We start from the raw sequence: 27,563 nt of genomic DNA, 5'->3' as shown, positions 1-27,563 counted from the left end.
TGTCTTCCTTCCTCGGCTTCTATCAATTGTACAAGAAACAGACAAGAGATGACATCAGCCAATCACTGACCTTATGGAGAGCTGGAGCCAAGACTGGTACCAAGAATCCATTGTAAATATAATTGACAAGCTGATTACGAATCAAAGGGTGAGCCACCTAAGAGAGAAACAAACAGTCATGAAAAAGACAATCTTTAGATCTTCTTAAAATCAAACCTGAATTCAAAAAGGAAATCCAAATGTTGGCCATTTATTTCATGGCTAAAGAATAACTGACACTTCAAACCACCATGTAATTCTTCCAGATGGTTTATCCCAGTATAAATAAATAGCCTGGACTTCCAAATTTTAAAACCAGTAATTTTAAATTTCTATTTGGAAAAAAAATGAAAAACATAATAAATAAGACTGAATATGTACATGGGCTCATAAATTAAAGTCAACAAACTGGAATGGATAATTTTTGCTCCATAACTTCATTTATGTCCTATCTCAACTTGCGACTAATTTAAAAAAAATAACTGTCAAAATGGACAATTAAAACCATTCATCTTGTCAGCAGAAAAAAAATTCTCACTTTGAAATGCATTCTCTGATAAAATCATTTATATTGGGGAGGAAGGCATTTAGAAAATCTTTTCATAAAAAACAGATAATGCTAAAAAGCAGAAAACATTATCAGAGATACAACATTTCCTACATTTAACTTTCAAAATATATTTAGTATGGATAAGCCTTACTGACGTCTTTTATAAATACAATCATCCCTGGTATCTGTGGGGAATTGGTTCTGGGATGACCAGCCCCCACTGCCACAGTACCAAAATCTGTGGATGCTTAAGTCTCTTATAAATAAAAATGGCATAGTGTTTTCATATAATCTACATACGTCTTCCCATATAGTATAAATCATCTCTACATTACTTCATAATGCCTAATACAATACAAATAGTAACTACAATATAAATGCTAAGTAAACAGTTGCTGGCATACAGTAAATTCAAGTTTTGCCCTTTGGAACTTTCTGGATTCTTCTGGAAATACTTTCAGATCTGCTGTTGGTGGAATCCACAGCTGTGAAACCTGCAGGTGCAAAGGTCAACTGTAATCTTTTCAGTAGTACCCCCAAACAAAAAATCTTAAAAGTATATGGCTTCAGTCTCAGAATATGATATAAACTATATCTCTGTTCTCAACCATGCCTGTTAGCTTTCTCCTTCTTTAAAAAAATAAAAACAGAGTCAAACAATAAAGTAAAAAGCAATTTCTAGGGAAGTGCGTCTAGATCTTTAAATTACTGATAATCTCACTCTCTGTGTACATTTGGGGAGAAACTAATAGTTCCATCTTTTTTATTTCCACAAACTTCTGCAAGAAAATGTTGACAGACTGTAATATTAAAGGAAAAAATAACTTAAGATGTAATCCATTTGTCTTATACATAAATAAAATCTCCTTTGACTTAGCAATAAAAATGAGACGGGAACTGAAGTAATTTACTTGCATTTTCTTCCAGAAGCTATTTTTTCATTTGGTAGATAAACAGATTATAACTAACATTTTTCCCCTTACAATCACCATAAAGAAATTTTATTTCTTAATAAATCTAGTATTAAGGTAATATTTGTCCTATATAGAAATAAAACATTTTTCAATGAAAACCTACTACACCCTTAAGTATATATATGATCTGATTTTTTATTGAAAACAGTAACAAGAAATTTGAAGGTAAAAATCTAATCAAAAAGCCAAATATACTTGAGTTCAGTGGCTGTTTTTCCCCCGAAGCAGGCCAATTTCAAAGCAAATTTAATTTGTGTTGCTAAGAAGATGCTTAACGTCTTCTAAATTCAATTGAAATAACAATATCCTTTATGTACTATGCACAATTAAGCAAAATAAAGTGTTTTGCTTTGTAGACTCCCAAGAAGACCTTGAAGTAAAAATGGTATAATTTGGAGTACTTAGAAGCCTAAAAATATCTATTTAATGAGCCCAGCATTGAACTTACTTTTGTTGGTTAAGTGGATAATCAAAACAGAATTAACACTTTTTATAAGGAAGATAAAGAAAATCTACTCATTTTTTTTCTCAATTAAAACTTCCCCTAAACCTATAAACTAACATTTTTACTCATTCCAGGACATTCAATAGGCTTAAAGTAAAGCATCAGTGTTCCGCAAACGTTGACTGCAGTAAGAGAAGGAACGCTGATGTGATCAGCTGACTCAGCATATCGTCTGTGTCCTGAATGGGCCGCGGCAGACCCTTGGCCGCTCTCACCTGGATGACGGCGTTGCAGAACTCCAGCGAGTTCATGAACTGGACGAGCGGCGGGAGCAGGAGCCAGTCGTCCCTCAGGAGGCAGTGCCACCCCTCGCCCTTCTCCTCCAGCTTGGTAGGCAGGGAGGAGTACAGGCCACTGAGCCCCGTCGCAAGCACCTGGTTCAGAAACAAAAGTGCAATCAGTACTTTCCCTGAGCTCTTCACCTGCAACTGTGGCTCCCACTCGACGCCTCGGCCGCTGGCCCAGACTGCACTTGCGCGGCATTCCCGCGTTAGAGGCTGTCGGCCTGGAGGGAACCCGGAAGGTTCCTGGAAGGAGGAGGGAGGAGGAACAGAAGCACCGGGTCCACGGATACTACTGGTTGCTGACCTCTTCTGTGTCGGGCCGACGCTGGGCTGGGGTCGGGGGAGGGAGGAAGACAGACGCAAGACGAAGGAAACGTGGTTATGGCCCCCACGTGTGTGCAGGAGAGAAGCGAACTCAGCAACAACGTGTTCTATCACACTGCGCTGAGTGCACACCCAACACAGCCACAGCCCTGTCCATGGGGAGCTCCTGGGACTGAGGCGGCGGGACAGAAGACGTCATGGGAGAACCACGAGCAGCTGGATGAGAAAGATCCCGGCAGCCGTGTTCAAGGTCATGACTGACACACGCATGTGGACACTTTAGGAGGCACTTTCATCTCATCTCCACAGTCTAGGAGAAAGTTAGATGACATGACATTTCAAGCTGAGCTAAAGAGGTCTAAACTGAAGCATCGGCAGTGGGGAGAAAGGAGAAAGGAAGTGCGGGCTCATAGGTTGGGTGGAGGGGAGGGTGCTCTGACTGAAGTACCCCCTAACCCAGTCTTAACCCAAGGTCGAGAGGTCCGCCTCCTCCACCTGCTCTGTCCCTGTGTGACACTGACAGCGCTCAGGTTCAGTCACTGAGGATCAGGGAGAACTCCAAACTGTTGCGTTTTCCAGCTTGGTCATTAAGAAAATGCTGATGCCTTAAACCAAGACAGAAATGTAGAAAATGTAGAAAAAACTAGAAGACACTCATTTATGCTGAGTGCCTTCTAGTTTTACCTTGTGGAAAACAGAACCAAGGGAAACAACGGATTTCACGGTACAGGGAAGTGATGCGAGCCAGCACCCTAGGGATGCTGACCAGGCAGATGTGCAAAGGATGGACAGGAAGTACCCAGAACAGAAATAAGGGAGTGACCTGTGAAAGGTGTTGCTCTAGGTAAACCTAAGGTTATAAGGAGATCAAACGGGACAGAAGCATTCAAGAAAACAGCCCCTTCTGAGTTAGGCCCAAAGAAATAGCAAAGTATTCACCAATCCCACAGACTAATAAGAGATGAACAGGCAATTATAGGAGTGTACATAAATGCTTAGACTACACCATAGAAAATATGTCACCATGGATCAACCCAGACTTGGGAGTGTTAGGAGCATGAAACGTTCTCAGAAGAAGTGATATCCAAGAGCTGCAGAAGAATGAGTAAGAGCCAGAAAAAGTTCTTATTGAGCTTTATTATTTAAAAAAAAAAAAAGCTCTTATATTGTTAGAAGCAAGAATATTTCGAGCAGAGGATGTAAAAAGGATAAAGGAGCAAAAAAAGATGGTACCTTCCAGGAATGAAGAGAAGTGCAATATTACTGGAGTATAGAGTTAGAGATGGAAGGAGCCTGGCGAGGCATGCCTGAATCAGACCCTGCACTGTTCTGCAGGACAGACTGCAGAACTGAAGGGACAAACCAGTGGAGAGCCCAGCAGACAGACCTCTGGAGCCATCTCATGGAGACGAGACCTCAGTTCAGTTCAGTACAGTTCAGTTGCACAGTCGTGTCCTACTCTTTGCAATCCTATGGAATGCAGCACACCAGGCCTCCCTGTCCATCACCAATTCCTGGAGCTTGCTCAAATTCATGCTATTGAGGTGATGATGTCATCCAACCATCTCATCCTCTGTCGTCCCTTTCTCCTCCTGCCTTCAATCTTTCCCAGCATCAGGGTCTTTTCCAATTAGTCAGTTCTTTGCATCAAGTGGCCAAAGTATTGGAGTCTCAGCTTTAACATCTGTCCTTCCAATGAATATTCAGGGTTGATTTCCTTTAGGATGGACTGGTTGGATCTCCTTGCAGTCCAAGTGACTCCTAAGAGTCTTCTCCAACACCACAGTTCAAAAGCATCAATTCTTTGGTACTCGACTTTCTTTATGGTCCAACTCTCACATCTGTACATGACCCTGGAAAAACCATAGCCTTGACCAGACGGACCTTTGTCAGAAAAGTACTGTCTCTGCTTTTTATTCTGCTGTCTAGGTTGGGCATAGCTTTTCTTCCAAGGAGTAAGTGTCTTTTAATTTCATGGCTGCAGTCACCATCTGCAGTGATTTTGGAGCCCAAGAAAAGAAAACCTTTCACTGTTTCCACGTTTCCCCCATCTATTTGCCATGAAGTGATGGGACTGGATGCCATGATCTTAGTTTTTTGAATGTTGAGTTTTAAGTCAACTTTTTCACTCTCCTCTTTCACCCTCATCAAGAGGCTCTTTAGTTCTTCTTTGCTTTCTGCCATAAAGGTGGTGTCATCTGCATATATGAGATTATTACTATTTCTCCTGACAATCCTGATTCCAGCTTGTGCTGCATCCAGTATGGCATTTCGCATGATCTACTTTGCATATAAGTTAAATAAGCAATACTTATTTAATTTATACAATATACACAGCCTTGATGTACTCCTTTCCCTATCTGGAAACAGTCTGTTGTTTCATGTCTGGTTCTGACTGTTGCTTCTTGACCTGCATACAGATTTCTCAGGAGGCAGGTAAGGTGGTCTGGTATTGCCATCTCTTTCAGAATTTTCCACAGTTTGTTGTGATCCACACAGTCAAAGGCTTTGGCATAGTCAATAAAACAGAAATAGATGTTTTTCTGGAACTCTCTTGCTTTTTTGATGATCCAACGGATGTTGGCAATGTGATCTCTGGTTCCTCTGCTTTTTCTAAAACCAGCTTGAACACCTGGAAGTTCTCAGTTCATGTACTGTTGAAGCCTGGCTTGGAGAATTTTGAGCATTACTTTGCTAGCATGTGAGATGAGTGCAATTGTGCGGTAGCTTGAGCATTCTTTGACATTGCCTTTCTTTGGGATTGGAATGAAAACGGACCTTTTCCAGTCCTGTGGCCACTGCTGAGTTTTTCAAATTTGCTGGCAGATTGAGTGCAGCACTTTCACAGCTTCATCTTTCAGGATTTGAAATAGCTCAACTGGAATTCCATCACCTCCACTAGCTTTGTTCATAGTGATGCTTCCTAAGGCCCACTTGACTTCTCATTCCAGGATGTCTCGCTCTAGGTGAGTGATCACACCATCATAGTTATCTGGGTCATGAAGATCATTTTTGTATAGTTCTTTCGTGTATTCTTGCCAGCTCTTCTTAATATATTCTGCTTCTGTTAGGTCCGTACCATTTCAGTCCTTTATCGAGCCCATCTTTGCATGAAATGTTCCCTTGGTATCTCTAATTTTCTTGACGAGATCTCTAGTCTTTCCCATTCTATTGTTTTCCTCTATTTCTTTGCATTAATCACTAAGGAAGGCTTTCTTATCTCTCCTTGCTGTTCTTTGGAACTTTGCATTCAAATGGGTATATCTTTCCTTTTCTCGTTTACCTTTCGCTTCTCTTCTTTTCTCAGCCATTTGTAAGGCCTCATCAGACAACCATTTTGCCTTTTTGCATTTCTTTTTCTTGGGGATGGTCTTGATCACTGCCTCCTGTACAATGTCATGAACCTCTGTCCATAATTCTTCAGGCACTCTATCAGATCTAATCCCTTGAATCTATTTCTTACTTCCACTGTATAATCGTAAGAGAGTAGACAGAATGAAAAACACAACCACAGAAAACTGATCAAACTGATCACATGGACCACAGCATTGTCTCAGTGACATTATGAGCCATGCATGTAGGGCATGGTGGAGAGTTCTGACAAAACGTGGTCTACTGGAGAAGGGAATGACAAACCACTTCAGTATTGTTGCCTTGAGAAGCCCATGAACAGTATGAAAAGACAAAAAATGAGACCTCAGGCTTTATACAGACCAGAGAGAGAAGGGAAGGGAGGTTCAGATGCTGAGCTATGACAATCCATAGTGCCTGACATCAGCCAGGGAAAGCCAGGTGGTGTGGCTCCAGGTATGCCATACTGGAAGAAGTATCTACCAGGTGTCGCCGCCCCCTCTCCCCTGGCTTGCTCCCACAGCGCCCCCTGCAGCCCTCTGTACAGCAACCGCCTTCCTTGCGTTCGTTAGTTTAAGGTCTGTCTTCTCCATCTCACCCGGCCTGACCAGTTCACTCCTGTCCACACTGCAGATTGGGGTGATCTGTCCGGTCAGAGCCTAGCAGTACTTTCCGTGGGTAATACATCCGTCAATAGGGCACCTGGAGGTCTTGGTACAGAGAAACCGGATGACTGACGCCACGGGAGGGAGTGGGTGCAGGGCTTGGAGGGGGCAGGGTGGGGAATAGTAGCCACGGCTGAGTGTGTGAGGGCAGCAAGGCAAAGAGATGAATCGTTTCAACATTGGAAAAATCAAAAGATCATATACATTTCTCTGCTCTGTTTCCTAGTGACCTTTATTCACTCATTCATTCGGTTTCTTATTTAAAAAAAAAAAAAGTCAATGAGCACCCTCAGGACAGGCACGATGTTAAGCACAGGATATACAGCAGTCAACAAGACAGAGAGTGTATCTCTTTTGCAAAATCAGGCATCTGCAGTCCCAAGAAAGAATGTCCCCTATTTAAAGCATTTAACTCCTTGTCAGCAAACCCAAACAAATCACTTTAATTCCTGTTTTGAATGTGACCCCAGTGAGCTCCTTGTTATAAATCAGAAACCTCTGGAAAGAGAGAACAGAGACCAAAAGTTCTCCTTGAAGGGAAATCTAATCTTGATGCCATATTTTTAAAATCAATTACATTTGCTAACTCATGCTAAATTAACTGCAGAACAAAGGCTTTAATTCTGCATACTCCCGATTCCTTAACCACTTTGAGCCTTTGAAGATGAATTCATAAAGACAGGCTTAATTTGTCTGACTAAGAAGCTGGGAATAACTATTCAGTATATCAATATAATTACAGCAACATTAATTTTCAAATTACATACATCAGTGACAGTAATTAAAAATAACACATACCTAATATTCACTTTTTTTAAAGAGTGTCCTGAAAAGGGCATGGCTGAGATGGGAACTCAGCCCGCCTGCACAGGAGGACAGTGCGGTGTGTTCCTGGACACCGACAGCTGCGGTGAACAGACCTGCGACTGTCTCCAGCACGGCAAAGAAACATGGAGGAAGAGTCTGCAGGATGAAGAGGACTACATGGTCTTACGAGCAAGACTGCAAATCCTTTCTGCTAAACATTTATTTCAGATTCCTTCATCCAGTCCACATGCATTTCTAGAACACCAACAACAGGCCAGGCACCGCGTCGGGACTGAGGAACAAAGGCTGAACAAGTCTGACCAGCTGCGATGGAGGAGACAGCTGATCAACCACAAATGCAAGAAGGACTGTTACTACTGGTGACTGCTTCCTGCTGACCTTCATTCACTCCCTCATTCAAAGAGACAACGCAGGGAGTATTACAGGAACAGGAAGAAGAGAAAGCAGAGGCAACAACAGGTTTGCAGATAATTTTTCCAAGAGTTTGATGGTACAATCTAAGACAATTTTAACTTCAAAATTCAAAATATATGTTGACATTCAACAGTTAATATTTTTAAATGCTCATCCATTCTTTTAGCCTTTTATTAATCCTGACCACCAAAAAGTAACTGTCAAACATTATACTTATCCCCAACATATGAACACCACCACCCCACCCCACCCCCATTTTTTTTGGTTGTGCTGTGTGGTATGCACGATCTTAGCTCCCTGACCAGGGATCAAACCCGATCCCCTGCACTGGATCACCAGCGAAATCCTATAACCCAATAGTTTTAATTTATCTTTTCTCAAGTCTTAAAAAAAATGAACGACCATGTAAAACCCTAAAGATGACCAACAATTAGAAAAGCAAACTACTTCCCTGACAGCAGTACGGTACAGCATGGTAACTGCCAAGACCCTGGGTTTCAGTATCAGACTAACACGGCTCTGACTTTTCCACTTACAGGCAGTTGTTAAAGCCCTCCGAAGTTCAGTTTCTTCCCTGAGTTGTTGTAACAATTAGAAGAAATCATGCATGTAAAGAAGTGGACATCATGGTTTATACAAAGCAATGTTTCCAATGGAGGGGGAAAAAAATGACGAGCACACAGCAGTGAGCCATCAGGAAAGGTTCCCCTTTAACTTTAAACATCTAACAGTACCCAGCTAATTTCAGCAGGAGCAGAGAAGACTGTCGGCAGATGGCTTTAGTCTGAAGCTAGCAGCAAGTCACCTGGTAGGGATCATTTGCGACAACATGCCAAAATAAAAAGCCTCATAAATTTTAGATATGGGATAAATAACTTTCTACCTGCGGCTGTGTACCTAAAGCTTGCTTATTTCAAAGTGCATTTCCAAATGTACGTATAGGCTGTTTTCAATTTCTGCCAACAAGTGACAAGGGCTTAATCATCAATACTTGGTTTTTAAAAATCATAAGCAGCAAGGGTCACAGAGTCCCCAACCATTTGTGGACACTAAATTCTTCCCTAGAGTATCCTTATTATCTTTCTTTTCTTGGGAAAACACATCCTAAGACAAAAGGCAGAACCAGCAAGCTCTTCCTATAAACCACAGAACAAAAGTTGCCAAAAGTGGCCCAGTTTCCTTAAAGAGCCATTACTCGTCCCAGAGCCTGATGCTAACACACTTTGACAATCATACTAATTAGAAAAAGCTTTTTGTCATTGTGGTCCTTAGCCAGGTGGTTAATAGAGTATGCTTTTATCTTCAACATAAGAGGTCTTTTTTTTTTTTTAATTATGTTGTCAGATGTAATTATAGAAAACTGGGAACAAATGAGATTATGGGCTCTATCGTAAGGGGCAACTTAACACAACGAAGCTCTGTGTTCCATTCTAGCAAATAAGGTCAGCTGGAGATGCTTTTCCTCCAATTTTAATGAACTGTATACAGTGTTTTAAAACGTGTTTTATAAAAGCAACAACTACGCAGTGAAATCTACCTAGAACTTAGTGGAAATTTAAACACTAAAAATATGCTCCATTCTAGTCCTAACATGCTTAAATTTTTTAAATATGACATATTACAAACATGTAAAAAAAAAAAAACAGAAAATCATCCCCAAGATTTAACAGATTTTGTTTTGTCGTAATTTCTTCAGAGTGCTCTTTATTTTTAAAAAAACAAAACATTACAAGTAGAGCTAAACCCTATTCCAATCTCATTATCATCTCTTCCCTTTCCTTTGCACCCAAAAGTAACCACAGTCCTGAGCTTAATATGTATTATTTCTGTGAGTGTTTCTGTACTTCTACTATATTCATATGTATCAAAAAAACAGTACAAAGATGTTGTCTTAAAAGGTTACATAAATTTTATGTAAATGTTAACATACTATATGGAACATTTGGCTACTTACTTTTTTATGTTTTTAGATTTTATGCTTTTTGTTTTTAGGTTCATTGGTGTTCACACATGTAGGTGCAGTTACATGCTAATAAATGTGAAATCTAATTATTTTTTATTGAAATACAGTTGACTTGCCTTCTGCAGTGGCTCAGCGATAAAGAATCCTCCTGCAATGCAGGAGCCACGGGAGACACAGGTACAATCTCTGGTCGGGAAGATCCCCTCGAGGAGGGCATGGCAACTCACTCCAGTATTCCTGCCTGGAGAATTCCAAGGACAGAGGAACCCGGCAGGCTACAGTCCACAGGGTTGCAAAGAGTCGGACACGACTGAAGTGACTTAGCACACGTGCACAGTTGACTTATTATTAGTTTCAACATAACTCAACATAGTAACTTGATATTTTTATACATTAGACTCCATTCAAAATTATTATAAAATACCGACTGTATTTCCTATGCTGTGCATAACACCCTTGTAACTTATTTACACCGAGTAGTCTGTGCCTTTCGCCCTGCCTTGCCCTGGTCCTAGCCCCTCTCCCCTCTGATGAACACTAGCTTGTTCTCCACATCTGTGAGTCTGTTTCTCGTTCGTCACATTTAGGTTCCACACACAAGTGACTATATACAGTAGGTGTCTGTCTCTTATTTATTTCCTAACCCTAATACCACCCAGGTCCCTCCATGCTATTTCAAATGGCAAAATTTCACTCCATTTTTATACAAGGAAAACAAAACACTAATTCAAAAAGATACATACACCCAATGTTCACTGCAGCACTATTTATAATAGCCAAGCTATGGAAGCAGCCTAAGTGTCCTTCAACAATTGAACAGATAAAAAAGATGTGGTAGATAGATAAATATAGATGCAGTGGAATAATGCTCAGTGATTTATTCATTCTGAATGCTGAGGAGTATTCCATCGACATCATACGTACCATTTTATTTATCTTTTTCTTCTTTCTCTTTCTCTCTTCTTCAAATCACTATTCCACAGAATACCTCTGTGCATGTACCCTTGTAAACATGTGGCAGGCTTCCCTAGGGGAGAGACCTAGAAGTGAAGATGCAGGGCTACACGGCACGCAAACACTCAATTTCATTGAAAGTGAAAGTCGCTCAGTCATGTCTGACTCTTTGTGACCACATGGACTATACAGTCCATGGAATTCTCTAGGCCAGAATACTGGAGTGGGTAGCCTTTCCCTTCTCCAGAGGATCTTCCCAACCCAGGAGTTGAACCCAGGTCTCCTGCATTGCAGGCAGATTCTTCACCAGCTGAGCCCTCAGGGCAATACTGCCATACTGCTTTCTTGAGTTATTGTACCAACATGGTGTTATTGGATGTCTAACGGTTAGCCACTCTGATGCCGTTACCTACTGTCTCACTGTAAGTTCATTTGTGTTTATTTGATGCTACACACACAAGGAAGATGAGCATATTTTAATATGTATCAGATTTGGGGTCTTCTGGGAACTGTTGGTTCATATCCTTCACACACGTCTCATCGTTTTCTTACTAATGTGTAGTATTACAAATACTTTTATATATTTTGGGTACCAACCACTTGCAAATATGCGTGTAACAAAATGGGCTTCCCAGGTGGCAAGGACCCACCTGCCAATGCAGGAGATGTAAGAGATGCAGGTTTGATCTGTGGGTGTTGTTTTTGTTCTTTAATCTTTTCTTTATGATTACTGCTTTATAGAAAGTCTTAATATTTTATCACTTATGTACAAGATAGGGGTTAAGCATATGGGTCACTGAGTCAGACTGCCCCAGTTCAAATCCTAACCTGCTCTCTTACTAGCCACGTGGCCTTGTTTGAATTTACATCAGATTTCTTCATCTATTAAAGGAGAATAACACTGGTTCCAATAGTTGTGAGAATTCAGTGAATTAATACATATAAAGCACTAAGAATAGTGGCCGGCATATAGTTAGCTCTCAACAAATATATTACTGTTATCATTATTCGTATAATTATTTCAGCTATTCCCAGGTAGCACAAGTGGTAAAGAACCCGCCTGCCAATGCAGGAGACATAAGAGACTTGGGTTCAATCCCTGGGTCAGGAAGACCCCCTGGAGGAGGGAATGGACACCCACTCCACTATTCTTGCCTGGAGAAAACCAAGGACAGAGGAGCCTGGTGGGCTACTATCCACTGGGTCGCAAAGAGTCGGACATGACTGAAGCAACTTAGCATGCATGCATATGATATTTAGCATCAGTTTGCCATGTTCCTTCGAAAACTCTACTGGGATTTTAAGTCACGTTACCATCTCACCAATTATACCTTACAATTTACAAAGGGGAAGTTTTATCTTTACAACACAGGGATTGAAGGATCACTGCCTTAAACAACCGAGTGACCACCTCTGGTCTCACGAACAGTGGTGCAACCTAACATGTGCTTCTTGTCGTGTACGGCATCACCTATAAAGTATTCTTACGAAAGGTACTTAACCTGATTTAACCAGGCGTTTATACCCAACTCCCGATTTTCAGGAAATACCAGTGATAGGGACCAGTCAAACTACACAAAGAAACAAACCTGGAATATGGGGTGTTCTAAAGATAATGGCTGAACTCTTACAAAGTCACCACCACGAGGATAAAAGCAGCAACCTGTTGAGAATTAACAGAGACTAGAGACTGGAGAAGGAAATGGCAAGCCACTCCAGTGTTCTTGCCTGGAGAATCCCAGGGACGGGGGAGCCTGGTGGGCTGCCGTCTATGGGGTCGCACAGAGTCGGACATGACTGAAGCGACTTAGCATAGCATAGAGATACACAACAGTCAGAAATGCACCTTGTACTGGACTCTGGTTTAGGGTGAGGGGGGGAAATCTGTAAAAGTAATCTGCGGCATAAGTGGGAAACTGGTTATTAGATCACATTATAAAACTACTGTACAATTTTCTTAGGTATAATAACAGTATTGTGATTGCGTAGGAGCATGTCCTTATTTGTAGGAGATACATATTAAAATAATTGATATCTATAATTTAATTTCAAAGTGAAAGTGAAGTCGCTCAGTCATGTCCGACTCTTAGCGACCCCATGGACTACAGCCTACCAGGCTCCTCTGTCCATGGGATTTTCCAGGCAAGAGTACTGGAGTGGGGTGCCATTGCCTTCTCCTGCAACAGCAAAAACAAATAAAGATACAAAACAAATATACAAATATATTTGGTATACAAATAAAGTATACTAAAGTATGACACATATTAACTTTGAATTTAAGCAATATATATATGATGTTCCTTTTAGTATGCTTTCAAATCTCTGTATCTGTTCCATTTCTATATTGTGCTTTTTCCACAATAAAAAGTTGTAAAACATAAATTGTGTTAACTTCACAGATTGATTTGCAGAAAAGCATTATCTACACAATATCTACAAACTGCAGGGCTTTCCATCTATTTCTGTCTTATTTCATGCCCTTCAATAAAGTTCCATAATTTTCCTTATAAAAGCCTTTTACATATTTGTTAGATTTCTTCAAGAGACTTTAGAATTGTGATGCTTTTGAAAACAGTACCTTTTTGAAATTGCCCTGTAGATACTGACTGAGTGAACTGCCCAAATATTGTGATTTGTTTCAATACCTGCACTCCTTCTTGGACAGCAGAACTACCCAAAACAATTCAAGCAAGCCAAACTCCAAACCTCTGCACAGCCCCCTCGTGAAAAAGTCCCTTGTTTGGTCAGCCTCTGCCTTCACATCACTGCTCAGATCCAGCGCCTCTCTTATATTCTCATTCCTATCACTCTGGTTTCTAGACCCTAATGTGTGTCCCTGCTTCCTCAACAGCTCCCAAACGTACATGGTCAGGTTAAGCTACAAGAATCCTGACTATGCTGCGTTCTTCATCAAACTTCTCCAAGATCTCTCCAAACTGAATGAATATGGTAATTGTGGGAAGCAGACTAACCCCCACAAAGCTGTCTACATCCTAATTCCGGAGTCCATGAACAAATTAGGTTCCATGGCAAAGGAAAATTAAGGATGCAGATGGAATTAGGGGTGCTAACTAGCTAATCTTTAAGCAGGGATGATCTTAAAAATCTTTAAATTCTGGATGATCCAGGTAAACAACATAATTACAAGGGTTCTTGTGGAAGTGGAAGAGGGAGGCAGAGGAGCAGAGTCAGGGGAAACCATGACTCCAAAAGGATGGTGAGAGAGATGTAATACTGCTGACTGTGGAAAGGAAGGAGCAAGCCATGAGGGGAGGGATGTGGGTGACCTCTGGAAGCTGGAGACGGTGAGGAAAAGGACTCACCGTGAGAGTCTCCAAAAAGGAGCAAGCCCTGTCAACATCCTAAGTTTAGCCCAGTAAGACCTGTTGGACTATAGTAAGACGATACTACTGTAAGAGAATCATCAGTGTTATTTAAAGCCATAGCTTTGGGAATTTGTTACAGCAGCAATAGAAAACTAATACAGCTACTAGGAAGCTGATGTATATAGCACAAGAAGCTCAGCTCAGTGCTGTGTGTGACCTAAAGGGGTGGGATAAGGGTGGAGGTGCAAGGCAGGCTCAAGAGGGAGGGGATATATGTACTCATATAGCTGACTCACTTCATTGAACAGCAGAAACTAACACAACATTGTGAAGCAATTATACTCTAATCAATTGGCTTTTTGTTGTTGTTGTTTTTTAAAGAAAACTAATACAGACATTCAGATTCCGGGTGAGAAGTTACACTTTTGCCTAAAGATATGTTCTTTTAAAAGAATTTATAGTCTAGCTTATAATTCTGTTGAAGAAAATAAGGAAAGGAGATTTAATATGCTGGCACAGATGAATGGAATCAGTTTTTTACTTCCCATCTGACTCTCAGTCTTTGGGGGAAATGGCAACCCACTCCACTATTCTTGCCTAGAAAATCTCATGGACAGAGGAGCCTGGAGGGCTACAGTCCATGGGGCCACAAAGAGTTGGACATGACTGAGTGACTGAGCATACACACACGCTTTCTGCAATTTCTGATTCTGTTGGTCAGAAGCCAGAACAGAAGAGACATATGGTCCCTGAACTTAACTCTATTTCTCAAAATTTTTACTTATTTGTTCCTCCTAAAATAGATTCACCAGACACTTCGTTGACCTCAGTTTGTTTGGTTTATTAATAAAGACAGTATTATAAAGAAGATTACTACTCTTGAACCTCAAAGCCAAGTACAGCATGCCAATCACTAGCATGCCTCTTAGCACCTGGGGCAAGGCAATTCTTTCCTGTATGCGACCAGTCCACAAACTACTGGACATTAAGCGTCCCTGGCTTCTGCACACTAAATGCCAGATGACCTCCCTTCCAGGCCCCCCATGTTGCCCGACAACCAAACACACCCCACATACATTTCTAAATACCCTTGCTTTGGGTCAAGAACCACCCACATGGTGTTCATTAACAATGAATCTAATCTACTTAAGGCAATTTGCCTGGCCTGTTCCTATAAAACTCACTAATGGTCTTACACACTATTCTGGCAAAATCAGGCATGTTCATGGCAATACAGTTTATAGAGAAACACAATGAGATGATCAGTAAAAAGAACACATAATGGGAATAAACTGGAGATGTTCACTGCGTTAGGAAAGTAAAAATAGCCATTGCTCAACATCTTACAAAACAGGAGCTCTGTGGTTCAGTCCCTAAGTCGTGTCCTACTCTTTGTGACCCCAATGGACTACAGCACACCAGGCTTACCTATCCTTCACTATCTCCCAGAGTTTACCCAAACTCATGTCCATTGAATCGGTGATGCCATCCAACCATCTCATCCTCTGTTGCCCCCTTCCCTCTTGCCCTCAATCTTTCCCAACATCAGGGTCTTTTCCAATGAGTCGGCTCTTCACATCAAGTGGCCAAAGTATTGGAGCTTCAGCTTCAGCATCAGTCCTTCCAATGAATATTCAAGACTGATTTCCTTTAGGGATGACTGGTTGGATCTCCTTGCTATCCTAGGGACTCTCAAGAGTCTTCTCCAACACCACAGTTCAAAAGCATCAATTCTTTGGCACTCAGCCTTCTTTATGGTCCAACTCTCACATCTATACGTGACTACTGGAAAAACCATAGCTTTGACAATATGGACCTTTGTCAACAAAGTGACGTCTCTGCTTTTTAATATGCTGTCTAAGTTGATCATAGCTTTTCTTCCGAGGAATAAGTGTCTTTTAATTTCATGGCTGTGGTCATCATCTGCTGGGATTTTGGAGCCCAAGAAGAGAAAATCTGCCACTGTTTCCATTGTTTCCCCATCTATTTGCCAGGGAATAATGGAACCAGATGCCGTGATCTTAGTTTTTTTTGAATGTTGAGTTTTAAGCCAGCCTTTTCACTCTCCTCTTTCACCTTCATCAAGAGGCTCTTTAGTTTGTTTTCTCTTTCTGCCATAAGGGTAGTGTCATCTGCATAGCTGAGGTTGTTGATATATCTCCCAGAAATCTTGATTCCAGCCTGCGACTCATCCAGCCTGGTATTTCACATAATGTACCCTGCATATACGGAGAAGGTGATGGCACCCCACCAATACTCTTGTCTGGAAAATCCCATGGACGGAGGAGTCTGGTGGGCTGCAGTCCATGGGGTCGAGAAGAGTCGGACACGACTGAGCGACATCACTTTCACTTTTCACTTTCATGCATTGGATAAGGAAATGGCAACCCATTCCAGTGTTCTTGCCTGGAGAGTCCCAGGGATGGGGCAGCCTGGTGGGCTGCCATCTATGGGGTCACACACAGTCGGACACGACTGAAGTGACTTAGCAGCAGCACCCTGCATTTAAGTTAAATAAGCAGTGTGACAATATATAGCCTTGACGTACTCCTTTCTCAATTTTGAACCAGTCTATTGTTCCATGTCTGGTTCTAACTGTTGCTTCTTGACCTGCACACAGGTTTTATAGGAGGCAGGTAAGGTGGTCTGCTATTTCCATGGCTTTAAGAATTTTCCATAGTTTGTTGCGATCCACAAGGTCAAAGGCTTTAGCACAGTCATTGAAGCAGAAGTAGATATTTTTCTGGAATTCCTTTGCTTTTTCAATGATCCAGTGGATTTTCACCACTTAATCTCTGGTTCCACTGCCTTTTCTAAATCCAACTTGTACATCTGGAAGTTTTCAGTTCGCGTTCTGCTGAAGCCTAGCTTGAAGGATTTTGAGCATAACCTTACTAACATGTGAAATGAGTGCAATTGTACGGTAGTTCAAACATTCTTTGGAATTGCCCTTCTTTGGAACTGGAATGAAAACTGAACTTTTCCAGGCCTGTGACCATTGTTGAGTTTTCCAAATTTGCTGGCATATTGAGTACAGCACTTTCACAGCATCATCTTGCAGCATTTGAAATAGCTCAGCTGGAATTTCATCACCTCCACTAGCTTTGTTCATAGTGATGCTTCCGAAGGCCCACTTGACTTCACATTCCAGGATGTCCAGCTCTAGGTAAGTGACCACATCATCGTGGTTATCCGGGTCATTAAGATCTTTCTTATACAGTTCTTCCATGTATTCTTGCCACCTCTTCTTAATATCTTCTGCTTCTGTTAGGTCCCTACCATTTCAGTCCTTTATTGAGCCCATCTTTGCAAGAAATGTTCCCTTGATATCTCTAATTTTCTTGAAGAGGTCTCTAGTCTTTCTCATTCTATTGTCTTCCTCTATTTTTTTGCATTGTTTACTTAAGAAGGCTTTTGTATTTCTCATGGCTATTCTATGGAACTCTACAAACCTATAAATCTGTTTAAATACCCCTTCCCAAGGTGACCCTAACAGCAGAAAGCAATCAGAGGTGTACAGCTTTGTGAGAGCTTCAGACAGTCCCTATTATTTTCCAGGCCTATGACTGGGCCTGACTCCTCAGGCATCCACATAAGGCCTTACTCTCTATTGCTCAGCAACCTACGCTTAAGAAATGATACAGAGTAAAGGACTTCTTGCTACTTCAAACTGTAAATATGTATTTCTCCTTTTAAAATAGAATCAGTGGTTTGGATTTACAATTTTGGTCATTATCTTGCTGGGAAACAAATTAATTTGTGAAGCCCACTGTGAGGCGTCTGACCATATGCCATGACTCATTGGCTCAAAACCAATCCAAAAAGCTAAGAATATAAGATGAGCAGGTTTTACCAATTACTCAGGAGATACTCTTAGAAAAAACAAAACAGCTCCTAACCCAACAGAAATGAACCAATAAACAGTAACACATATAGTTTCCTCTATTGGCTTATTTCAAGCTGACATTGCTCAGCCATAGGGCATCTCAACTTAAATTCCGCTCCTCCCTCCAAACTATCTCCTCTAGACATCCTTCCATAGAAGCTGCCAAGAACAGTTTGCTGGGGGAAAAAAAAGGAAAATATCCATTAAGCCTCTGTGCTTCCAATGCAAGGGTTTGATCCCTGGTTGGAGAACTATGATACCACATGCCACACAGCACAACCAAAAACGAACAAATAACAATCACAAAAATAAAAAAACAAGAAACAAGATTTTCAGCACAAAAGAGATGCAAATAACAATCTAAAGAAGCTTTTTAAAAATTATTTATCATCAGCCCAAGAGAGGAGAAGAGCGGGAGGAAGTGGGCCAACAAGAAGGACTTACTGGACAAAAGTAGGTGTTCTCCACGATGTGATGAGCCACGACACTGTTCTCGGCAGAGAGAGACATGATGAAGAGCAAGGCGTCCCGGGCCTGCTGGCCCACGGTCCCCTCCCGGTGAATGAAGGGGATCAGAAGGGAGAAGATGAGGAAGTTCGCGGCCCCTTGGTCCTCACTAGTGTGGAAGAAGAGTTCCAGGATGGATGGATCTTTGGCAAGAATGGAACAGAGCTGATTGAGCAGGACCACCAGCTTCCCCTCCACGGTGGGGGTGGTTGTTCCTGAACAAGAGCTCAGCAACATCATCAGGGGCTTCAGAATGGGCTTGTGGTGCAGCAGAGGCTGGTGGGACTGGGTGATCAGCATCTCATACATCTTGAGCTGCTCCATTTTCGTCTCATCGGTAAACTCCCGCCTCAAGCTCCAAAGGAAAAGCTTCTCCATGATGTTCTCAGAGACCACAAATTCCAGGATTGGCCCCATGGCAGCATCCCTGGCTTGCTCCTCAATCAGCAAAAAGAGCATGTGCTCTACATAGTTCTGGACAGCACTGGCCTCATCTGGAGGGATGGACCCGTATTTTGCTTGGGTGTTCTTCAAGGGGTCATGCTTCTCTAAGATTTTCACAACCTGTAACCAAATCAAGTATGTGTCATCCATCTGATGTTTATCATAGCTTACAAAAAAAAAACATACCACTGCTGATTGTACCAAATCTTCATGGAAAATGCAAGAGCCATGACCCCTAATAAAATATATGTGAGCAACTGCTATATTCAAAAGGGATAACCAACGAGGACCTACTGTATAGCATGTGGAACTTTGCTCAGTGTCATGCGGCAGCCTGGAGGGGAGGGCGGTGTAGGGGAGAATGGATATATGCATGTGTGCTGCTGAGTCCCTTCACTGTTCACCTGAAACAACAACATTGTTAATCAGCTGCATCCCAACACAAAATAAAAAGCTTAAAGTTTGGGGAAAAAAGATATGTGAGCCTTCTGCATCTCCCTCTCATGAGAATAAAATGAAGGGGTTAAAAACTACAGAAGGAAGATGTTTGAAGTTGTTCGTTTATCATAGTTACACATGTTTGGCAACCTAAATGTCAAAGAAAGTAACATGGTTGTGTAAATTAAGCTCCATACATTCCTGGGCCTATTATTATGAAGACTACTGAACAAAAATTAAAAAAAAAAAAAAACTGTTAAGTGATATGTTAAATGAAAAAATTAGTTAATTGTATACAATTAGATTCATCATGATCAACTACCTTAAAAACATGAAAGTGAAAAAAGACTAAAAATAATACACAAAAATAGTAATAGCTGTTGTGTTCAAAGCAGTACAAGTTCTGAATTTTTTTTAAGCTGTCAAGAACATAATAGGGCTTTTAAAGTTTAAAATACATTAAATAAGCAGGACTACCACTGCTCTCCTACAAATAGCATTGATTTGAAGCTTTCAGCTGCAGAATGCAGCTCCTCACATGCCCCCGACAGAACAACAACCCTCCCTGCCCTTCTTGATTGGCACCGTCTTCAGCAAAGCATGCATCAATAGGAAGGAGGAGAGGAAACTGATGACCATGAGGCACATACCTAGAAGAATCCCCTAACATGTGCCATATGTTGACATTTTAAGCATGAAGAGTTTGAATTGTGTATTTTTTTAAGCCAGAAAAAAATTTTTGAGATAACCAATTACAAAATAAATCCCTAAAGCATAGGGCTTCTGTTTGGGGTAATGAAAAAGTTTTGAAAATAATAGTGATGGGTACACAACATTGTGAATGTAGTTAATGCCACTGACTAAAAATGATAAAGATGGCAGAGTTTGTTTTATATATTTATATGTACCACCAAAAGAGAAAAAAAGCACTGAAAACTCAAAAATAAACAATCTTATGTGACAGTCTAGGTGTATCTCTCCCTAACTGCTGGCCTTTTAACGCTTACCACCTCTCTCCGCCCATCAGTACTTAACTTCTACTTTGGTACCTGAAAATTAAAACAATTTTATATCTCAGCTTCCATTAAACTTTATGACTTGGAATTTCTAAGATAAATATCCATTCAATTCACTTCCTTTAAAATGTATACACATGTTAATTCTCAAGCATTTTATCAATGACTTTAAGTTGTTCCTTTTAGCCTTTCTGAACCATATGCTCTGTGGAATATGTTTCACTTCGGTCTTATCCTCCCGGCCCAGTTCTAGGACATGCTGTTACGTGTTCTGGTATTTAGGTTATAGAATTTCTGCAAGTCACTGCAGAAACTGGCAAAAGCACAAGGCTATGTCAGCAGGCGTGAGCAAGGAGGGAAATTTATTTCTCAGGGAAAAGTCTAAGATTTTCCCCTTTCTGAAGCAGAGTAAAAGAACATTTATAGACTAGGCTAGTTATCCTTATGGATGAATGCCGGGGACCAGCCCCGGCTGATCCAGGGTATTCGAAGCGGGGACGGCGTCGGCGACCTATTTATTTAAATATTTTATCAAAGATATAAAGAGTAATAGGATGAGGATAGCTCAGTAGGAAAATTCAATGAAGAAAAGAGGCTGAACAATTCAGCCAGAAGGTAAGAGAAAGAACGACATGGGGAGACCAAGTTTCGTGAACAAGGCCCGCAGTTTATTTTCCAAAGTAGTTTTTATACCTTAAGTTGTGCATAGAGGATAATGGGGGAAGGGGTGGTAGTCATGCAAGGACAGCAGTTCCTGGTCCTAATCGAAGCCAGGCTTTCAAACTTTATCATATGCAAAAGTTCAGGTGAATTACATCATCTTCTGGCCAGGAGGCCTGTTAACATTTTAAGAAACTTATCTTTCTCTAAAGGTGATTTATTCCAAAGTCAGGCACCAGCCTCCAAAAAAGCATTGGACAAAGCTGCATTCCTATAGGGCAAAGGTGAGGTGGGCTCAATCAAGAAAAGAATTAACTCAAGGGTCCAAGGTTACAAACATTGAGCTACTACTTACATTTCTATACACCCATTATATCAATCAATACACTGCCAAGGACACAGTAGGTAAGGAGTATGGAGACTTAGCAGCAAACACTGGCCCAGTAAGTGAAAAACCCTTCACCAATACAATTTCTAATCGATCTTTTAACTACTCAAAGGAATCTGTGTTTAGACAGTTTAGAACATCTGCCTCTCAGTTGGGAGGCTCTGAACAATCACATGTGGGCGGAAAAACCTATTCAGGCAGGCTAGAGGATTTCCAAAGGAGTTTGTAGGTTAAACACTGTCGCACCCAGGAATTATTAACTGGAGCTGTAAGCTAACTCTTTTTTCAGAGAGGTAGTGGGGGACAGCCCCCCGTAAAGTCAGAGGTGTAGGTGAAAGCACAAAGCAGAAAGTAGGCAGACTCTGGTTTTGGGGGTAGATGCTCGAGAATTTCCAGGGAGACTCCTGAGGCTTGATCCAGCCTTTGCGTATGCCAAGCCTCCTTCCTCATGACCTTTGCCACAGGCGGAGCTCGCTCCCCACAGATGAACAAATTTCTTCAGAATCTGTAATCTCCATCGGCTTCCATTATAAAATTAAAAATACTGCCAGAGTGACGCCAAAACAATGCCCCCAACACCCCTAAGTTGACAGTTTCAATGAGGAAGGCTGTGGGACATGCGCAGTTCAGGGACTCATGGCCTAGGCCTTCCCAATGGCCACGCCCTCTTCTTGGCTGCATGGACTGCAGAATGCCCCCCTCCCCCAGCCTCCACGAAGCCCTGCAGGCCTCCTCACAAGCCTGAGGACCTCACTGTGAGTAACACTGGGGTCTGTTGTCCCCCTTTGGTTCTGGCCTTGACAGTCTCACAGTGTGGGATCGCAGTATCACACTTGTCCAAAAGGGGGCACCACCTCGACACAGCATGCTCTCCAGCCCCAAAGCCCCCTCCAGGGCTCCACACTCTAAAGAGCAAATTAGCTCTATACTTATATTAATTCGATAATTTCAAAGTTCACATATTGAGTTTACTTATGAGAGCTATCTATACAGCAAGGCCTCAGGGTAGAAATGTAATTATACTTCTCATGTGTGCTTAGACTGTCTAAGCTATCTGAAACTGGCACTGTGCATTATACATTGATAGTGTCCCTGCAAATGAGCTCCATCTTTCTAGAAAACAATCTGGCAACATGTAACAGAAGCTATCAAGTTGTTCCTGCCCTTTGGCTTGTTAATCTCACTTTGGGGAAAATGCCTCAAGGAAACAACACAAAGATAATTTGTTTTAAAATGTTTACCCAGGCTATATTTTCAATAATGAAAAATAAAAATATTATTGACCCAAATGGTCAAGAACTAGAGAGTTATAATCACAATGTTACATCACCATATACTAATGCTATTAAAAATAAATACGAAGTGAATCATATCATTACATCTAATATATAAAGAAAAATAATTCGTTAAAAACTAAATATATTGACAAATAGACCCATAGTTAGAAATGAGTTTGAAGATATAATGAGATTGTAAGGTTAATTAGTTCTTCTTTCCTATAAATTGATCTAATTTCATAAGTAAAAATAAAAACAAAGTAATTTTGTTCTTATGTCTAAAAAAAGGACCAAACGCTGAGTTAAAACAGTAATTAACAGAAACTCCTACCCAGTATAAATTTTCATATAGGCATATGTGTTTATTCTATATGCATACCTTTAAATATTTATAAAATATCTAAATGTATATATGTAAATATAAAGCAAAACTATTTACACAATCACAAGCCACACTTTTCTCATGGGTTAATCTTCATTTATATTATTTATTCCAAGACACTCCTCTGCAAACAGACCTACTTTTGGTGGGGAGGGGGCCACAAAAAACCCACAAAAGAGAACTGAAATTTTTATACAGAATGTAAACTACACAGCAGCTTCTACACTGAAAGCTCTCTCTGTATCCCCTTTACAGAAGCTCTTCTACACCACCTTCTGGGTTCATGGGCAGAGGAACATGAGAACAGAGCTGTGATACCCCACCAAGAAGGAAAAGGTTTGCTGGTCCTCTGGACAGGGCCCTTGACTCATTCCCCAGTCTGGCCTGGCGGCTTTACTGCCCGAAAGACTGGTGTGTTACAACCAGGGCCGTGAGTCACGGAAACACAAGCTCAGCAAAGTGCTGGCTCCGCCTGTGTTGCCACTCCTTAGCCTCCCTCTTGGAGGTGTCAGGACGCTCCCGGGCCACCTCCCTTTCCCTTTCAGGCAGACACACCCTTGACCTGCTTTTGCAAGTGGGTTCTGCGGGCCACGCCCCCGCCTGGTTCCCACCCTGACAGGGAATGCCCAGGAAGCTTCCCGGCCAGAGCACAACTGGCACAGAAACAGGCAGGAGCTTCTATTCCGATGGCCCACAGCAGCCGGCCAGGTAGGCTCTGAGCCCTTTCGGGTTCTGTCAGCTGATTCCCGATGTGACCTTGACTTTTTAATCTTTCCCTCATGTGCCCTCTCTCACATCACTCCCACCAAACTCCAACATTCCCGGGCCCCCGATTTCTGCCTGCTGCCCAGTTTCACTCACCTACTGCGGATCCCTGCTGCTCACAGAGGCCTGACCCACTCCCCTGACTACCCTCTTACACTCTCAACCTTGCCTCCAACTCCCCAGCCCTGGCTCTTTCTCAGCCATACGTGCTTAGACTCCAGGATTCAGTTCACAGGAAGAAAACACAATTATGGGGCGAAGAGATCCAAGTAGGAAAATATACTTTACAAATATTTCCTTTACTAAACAAGTTCACTTTGTTAGGCAGCTTCCCTTGTGACTCAGCTGGTAAAGAATCTGCCTGCAATGTGAGAGACCTAGGTTCGATCCCTGGGTTGGGAAGATCCCCTGGAGAAGGGAATGGCTACCCACTCGAGTATTCTGGCCTGGAGAATTCCATGGACTGTATAGTCCATGGGGGTGCAAAGAGTTGGACACGACTGAGCAACTTTCACTTCACTTTCACGTTTGTTAGGCCAAATACCACTGAACAAACCTAATCAACCCCTGATAAAGCCCATGCTCACTATATAAGTCAGCTAAGATCAAAGGCTTCCTTGGTGGCTCAGACGGTAAAGTGTCTGCCTACAATGCTGGAGACCCGGGTTCGATCCCTGGGTCAGGAAGATCCCTGGAGAAGGAAATAGCAACCCACTCCAGTATTCTTGCCTAGAGAATCCCATGGACAGAGGAGCCTGGTAGGCTACAGTCTATGGGGTTGCAAAGAGTCGGACACGACTGAGCGACTTCACTTTCTTTCTTTTCTTAAGATGAAATACAGCACTGTAAATGGTTTTCCAATTACAGCCAGGCATGTGTTGATCTACCAACTGTAACACATACAAGATTTTGTATATACACTATATATACACACATGCATACATATAAATATGGAGTCATTTGTATATTTGCATAAATTTTACATTTATGTGCAAATTCACATATATTAAATTTACATATCTGTAAATTTACACATATAAATTTAATATATATAAGTTATATATATTACATGTCTAATGTAAATATAATAAAAATATATATGTAAATTTATATACATAAGGATATAAATAAAAAGGATCAAAAGCCCAAATCATGTATCACGATTCTAAAAAGAAACAAATACACAAAAAATCAGTGTGAGCAATGGTATACAGATTATCATCTGACCAACACGGCTAAATTTTTAACCTAACTTCAAAGTTATTTGACCTGTAACTATGAGGATTATTAGAGCTCAAAAAGATGAACAAATAGCATATTTCTTCCATTAAGGAATATCAGCTACTCCTATCCTTAGCTTTAATGATGGCTCCTATGACTCAGCGAAAATGGGTCTGAATTTCAAACATGCACAAATTCTAAATAGGAAGCTCAAATGCTTTCAGAATGAAAGATATACATAAATCACACAATCCCACCACATGGCAACAAACTCTTCATGATAAAAATGAACGTTTCTCTGACAGAAGATTAGCTTTGACTCCACCTTACCATTATTCTTTGTCTTATATACACTCAGGTAACAATAGATGACTATTTATGCTACTTTGGTTAGAGCCTCGTTATTTCAAGAAAGTCACATGAATACAATCCATACTTCCAAACCCTTTGGAATGCTAATTTAAAGTGGCATTGTGGAAGAAAAAAAAACAAGTTACCAAGCAACATTTTCCATCACATAGGAGGAGGCCAGGATTTAGTGATCTTAAAGCCAAATTCCATTTAATGTACCAAATTAACTACAACAGAAGCAAATTTCCATTCAGTCCTTGTTTATTGCTTAGCAGCTGTGTCCTGCAATTTAGGGTATTTCGTACACACCTATTCTCATGGGAGATCTTTACACAATCATTTCTTCTTATATTAAGGTAATAGCCTAATAATAAATGTGTACTTGCAGAACCTGGTTAATGTCGGCTTCAATTCCGAACTATAGAGATGTGTCTAAATCTAGAATTAAACAGGATAAAGCAGAAACTATATCTACATGCCACACCTCCTTGGGACCAGAGTAGTATGCTGCTGCTGCTGCTAAGTCGCTTCAGTCGTGTCCGACTCTGTGCAACCCCATAGACGGCAGCCCACCAGGCTCCCCCGTTCCTGGGATTCTCCAGGCAAGAACACTGGAGTGGGTTGCCATTGCCTTCTCCAATGCATGAAAGTGAAAAGTGAAAGTGCAGTCGCTTCAGTCGTGTCCGACTCTGTGCGACCCCATAGACGGCAGCCTACCAGGCTCCCCCGTCCATGGGATTTTCCAGGCAAGAGCACTGGAGTGGGGTACCATTGCCTTCTCCGCCAGAGTAGTATAGTAATCACTATAATACAGAAACACAGTAGGAGCATCAACCAATAAGATAATATGTAAACTAACCCTTAAGTTAGGTATACATAATTTTTTTTTCTAAAGTTTCAGTATTAGAGAGTTAAGAGTAATGATCTGTGTAATAATACTCCAGAGACCCCTGTAATTCCAAGCACAGCAAAAACAGACTTATCACCAAGCATACAGTAGGCGAGCTTCTGAGATTTCAACATACTCAACAACGCTAGTCTAAGAGGCTCAATTCAATGCCTTGGCCCTCTGAGGATCGCAGCTTTTGTTCTGCTTTACCTTCTACTGTCAAGTCTAGAGCTACTTGAAAAGCTGAGGAGAGAGACATATAATTTTTAAATATTAACAAACATCGCTTTACTAAGAAAGATATTGAGAAGACTGATCACAGAGTTCTCTAACATTTTCTGGTCTTTCATCTCTTAAAGACTTCACGTAATTTCCCTCTGTTATTTAGTCTGTGACCAGGCACAGAACAGAAGAGTGAGAATGAACAGAGCAAGAGAATGAATTTCACAGGGAACAGACTGAAATTCCCTGGCGGTGAAATCAGGGAATGCTGATCTCAAAGCCATCTTCACTGTGATCTCTCTGCTTCTTCAATGGAGACAGGCCACTTGGGGCTCTGCACAGGTCACCCTATTTAGAACATATTATCTATTCTTCATTATTATAGGAAGACATTTCACTTAATCAAGCCAGATTCAGTTTTTTTCTCAGCCCCAGCCCCTCCAAGAAGAAAATGGCTACTAAATCCACCAGCAGTTCTTTATCACCACTACATGATCTGAGCTCTGATATGCTCTTAGCTTAAAAAATTATATAACAGCTTATATTCTGGAGGCTGAGAGCAGTAAGGAGAAGCTCTGCACTATTAAGAAGCACACAGAAACATGCATTTCTCATTTCTAATTGAGTTTGTTTAACCTCTGGTCTCTTGGTTTTAAGAGCAGACATCATTTAGTATATGACTAATAATGATTCAACACATGAAAGGAAAGGATAGAGAAAGAATAGAGCAAAGGCTATAAAGCTTTACAAATAAAAATGTGCCATTAGGAATAACTGAGAGGGGAGGGTGTTAGTTCATATGGCAATACAGTTGGACAGTTCATTATCTGATGGACCAATGCTTCTTATGTCCTGCTCTCTCTTCCATTCAGAAGAAGCAAAGGCAAGAGATAAAAACAATAATCTGCTAGACTATAACCTGTTCTTCTAGATGACTATA

General features: G+C 41.2%; 1 protein-coding gene across 5 annotated transcripts in view; it reads right to left on the bottom strand.

Moving 5' to 3' along the window:
* FHIP1A (FHF complex subunit HOOK interacting protein 1A) overlaps positions 1-27,563 on the bottom strand; it is a 329,740-nt gene that overhangs the window by 101,405 nt on the left and 200,772 nt on the right. For 3 of the 5 annotated variants that reach the window (XM_070386651.1, XM_070386650.1, XM_070386652.1), the window contains 4 exons: positions 18,508-19,134; positions 2,284-2,442; positions 994-1,083; positions 71-157 (listed from right to left, as the gene is read on the bottom strand). In XM_070386651.1, the coding sequence (XP_070242752.1) occupies positions 71-157; positions 994-1,083; positions 2,284-2,442; positions 18,508-19,134 (963 nt within the window). The remainder of the gene's footprint in view (positions 1-70; positions 158-993; positions 1,084-2,283; positions 2,443-18,507; positions 19,135-27,563) is intronic. The other 2 variants (XM_070386654.1, XM_070386653.1) reach the window with 2 other exon arrangements.

This window comes from Bos mutus, chromosome 17 (assembly GCF_027580195.1).
Source record: "Bos mutus isolate GX-2022 chromosome 17, NWIPB_WYAK_1.1, whole genome shotgun sequence".
In the NCBI taxonomy this organism is placed as follows: domain Eukaryota; kingdom Metazoa; phylum Chordata; class Mammalia; order Artiodactyla; family Bovidae; genus Bos; species Bos mutus.
The sequence above is the reverse complement of the archived record's forward strand: the minus strand, read 5'-3'. Positions and strand labels throughout refer to the sequence as shown.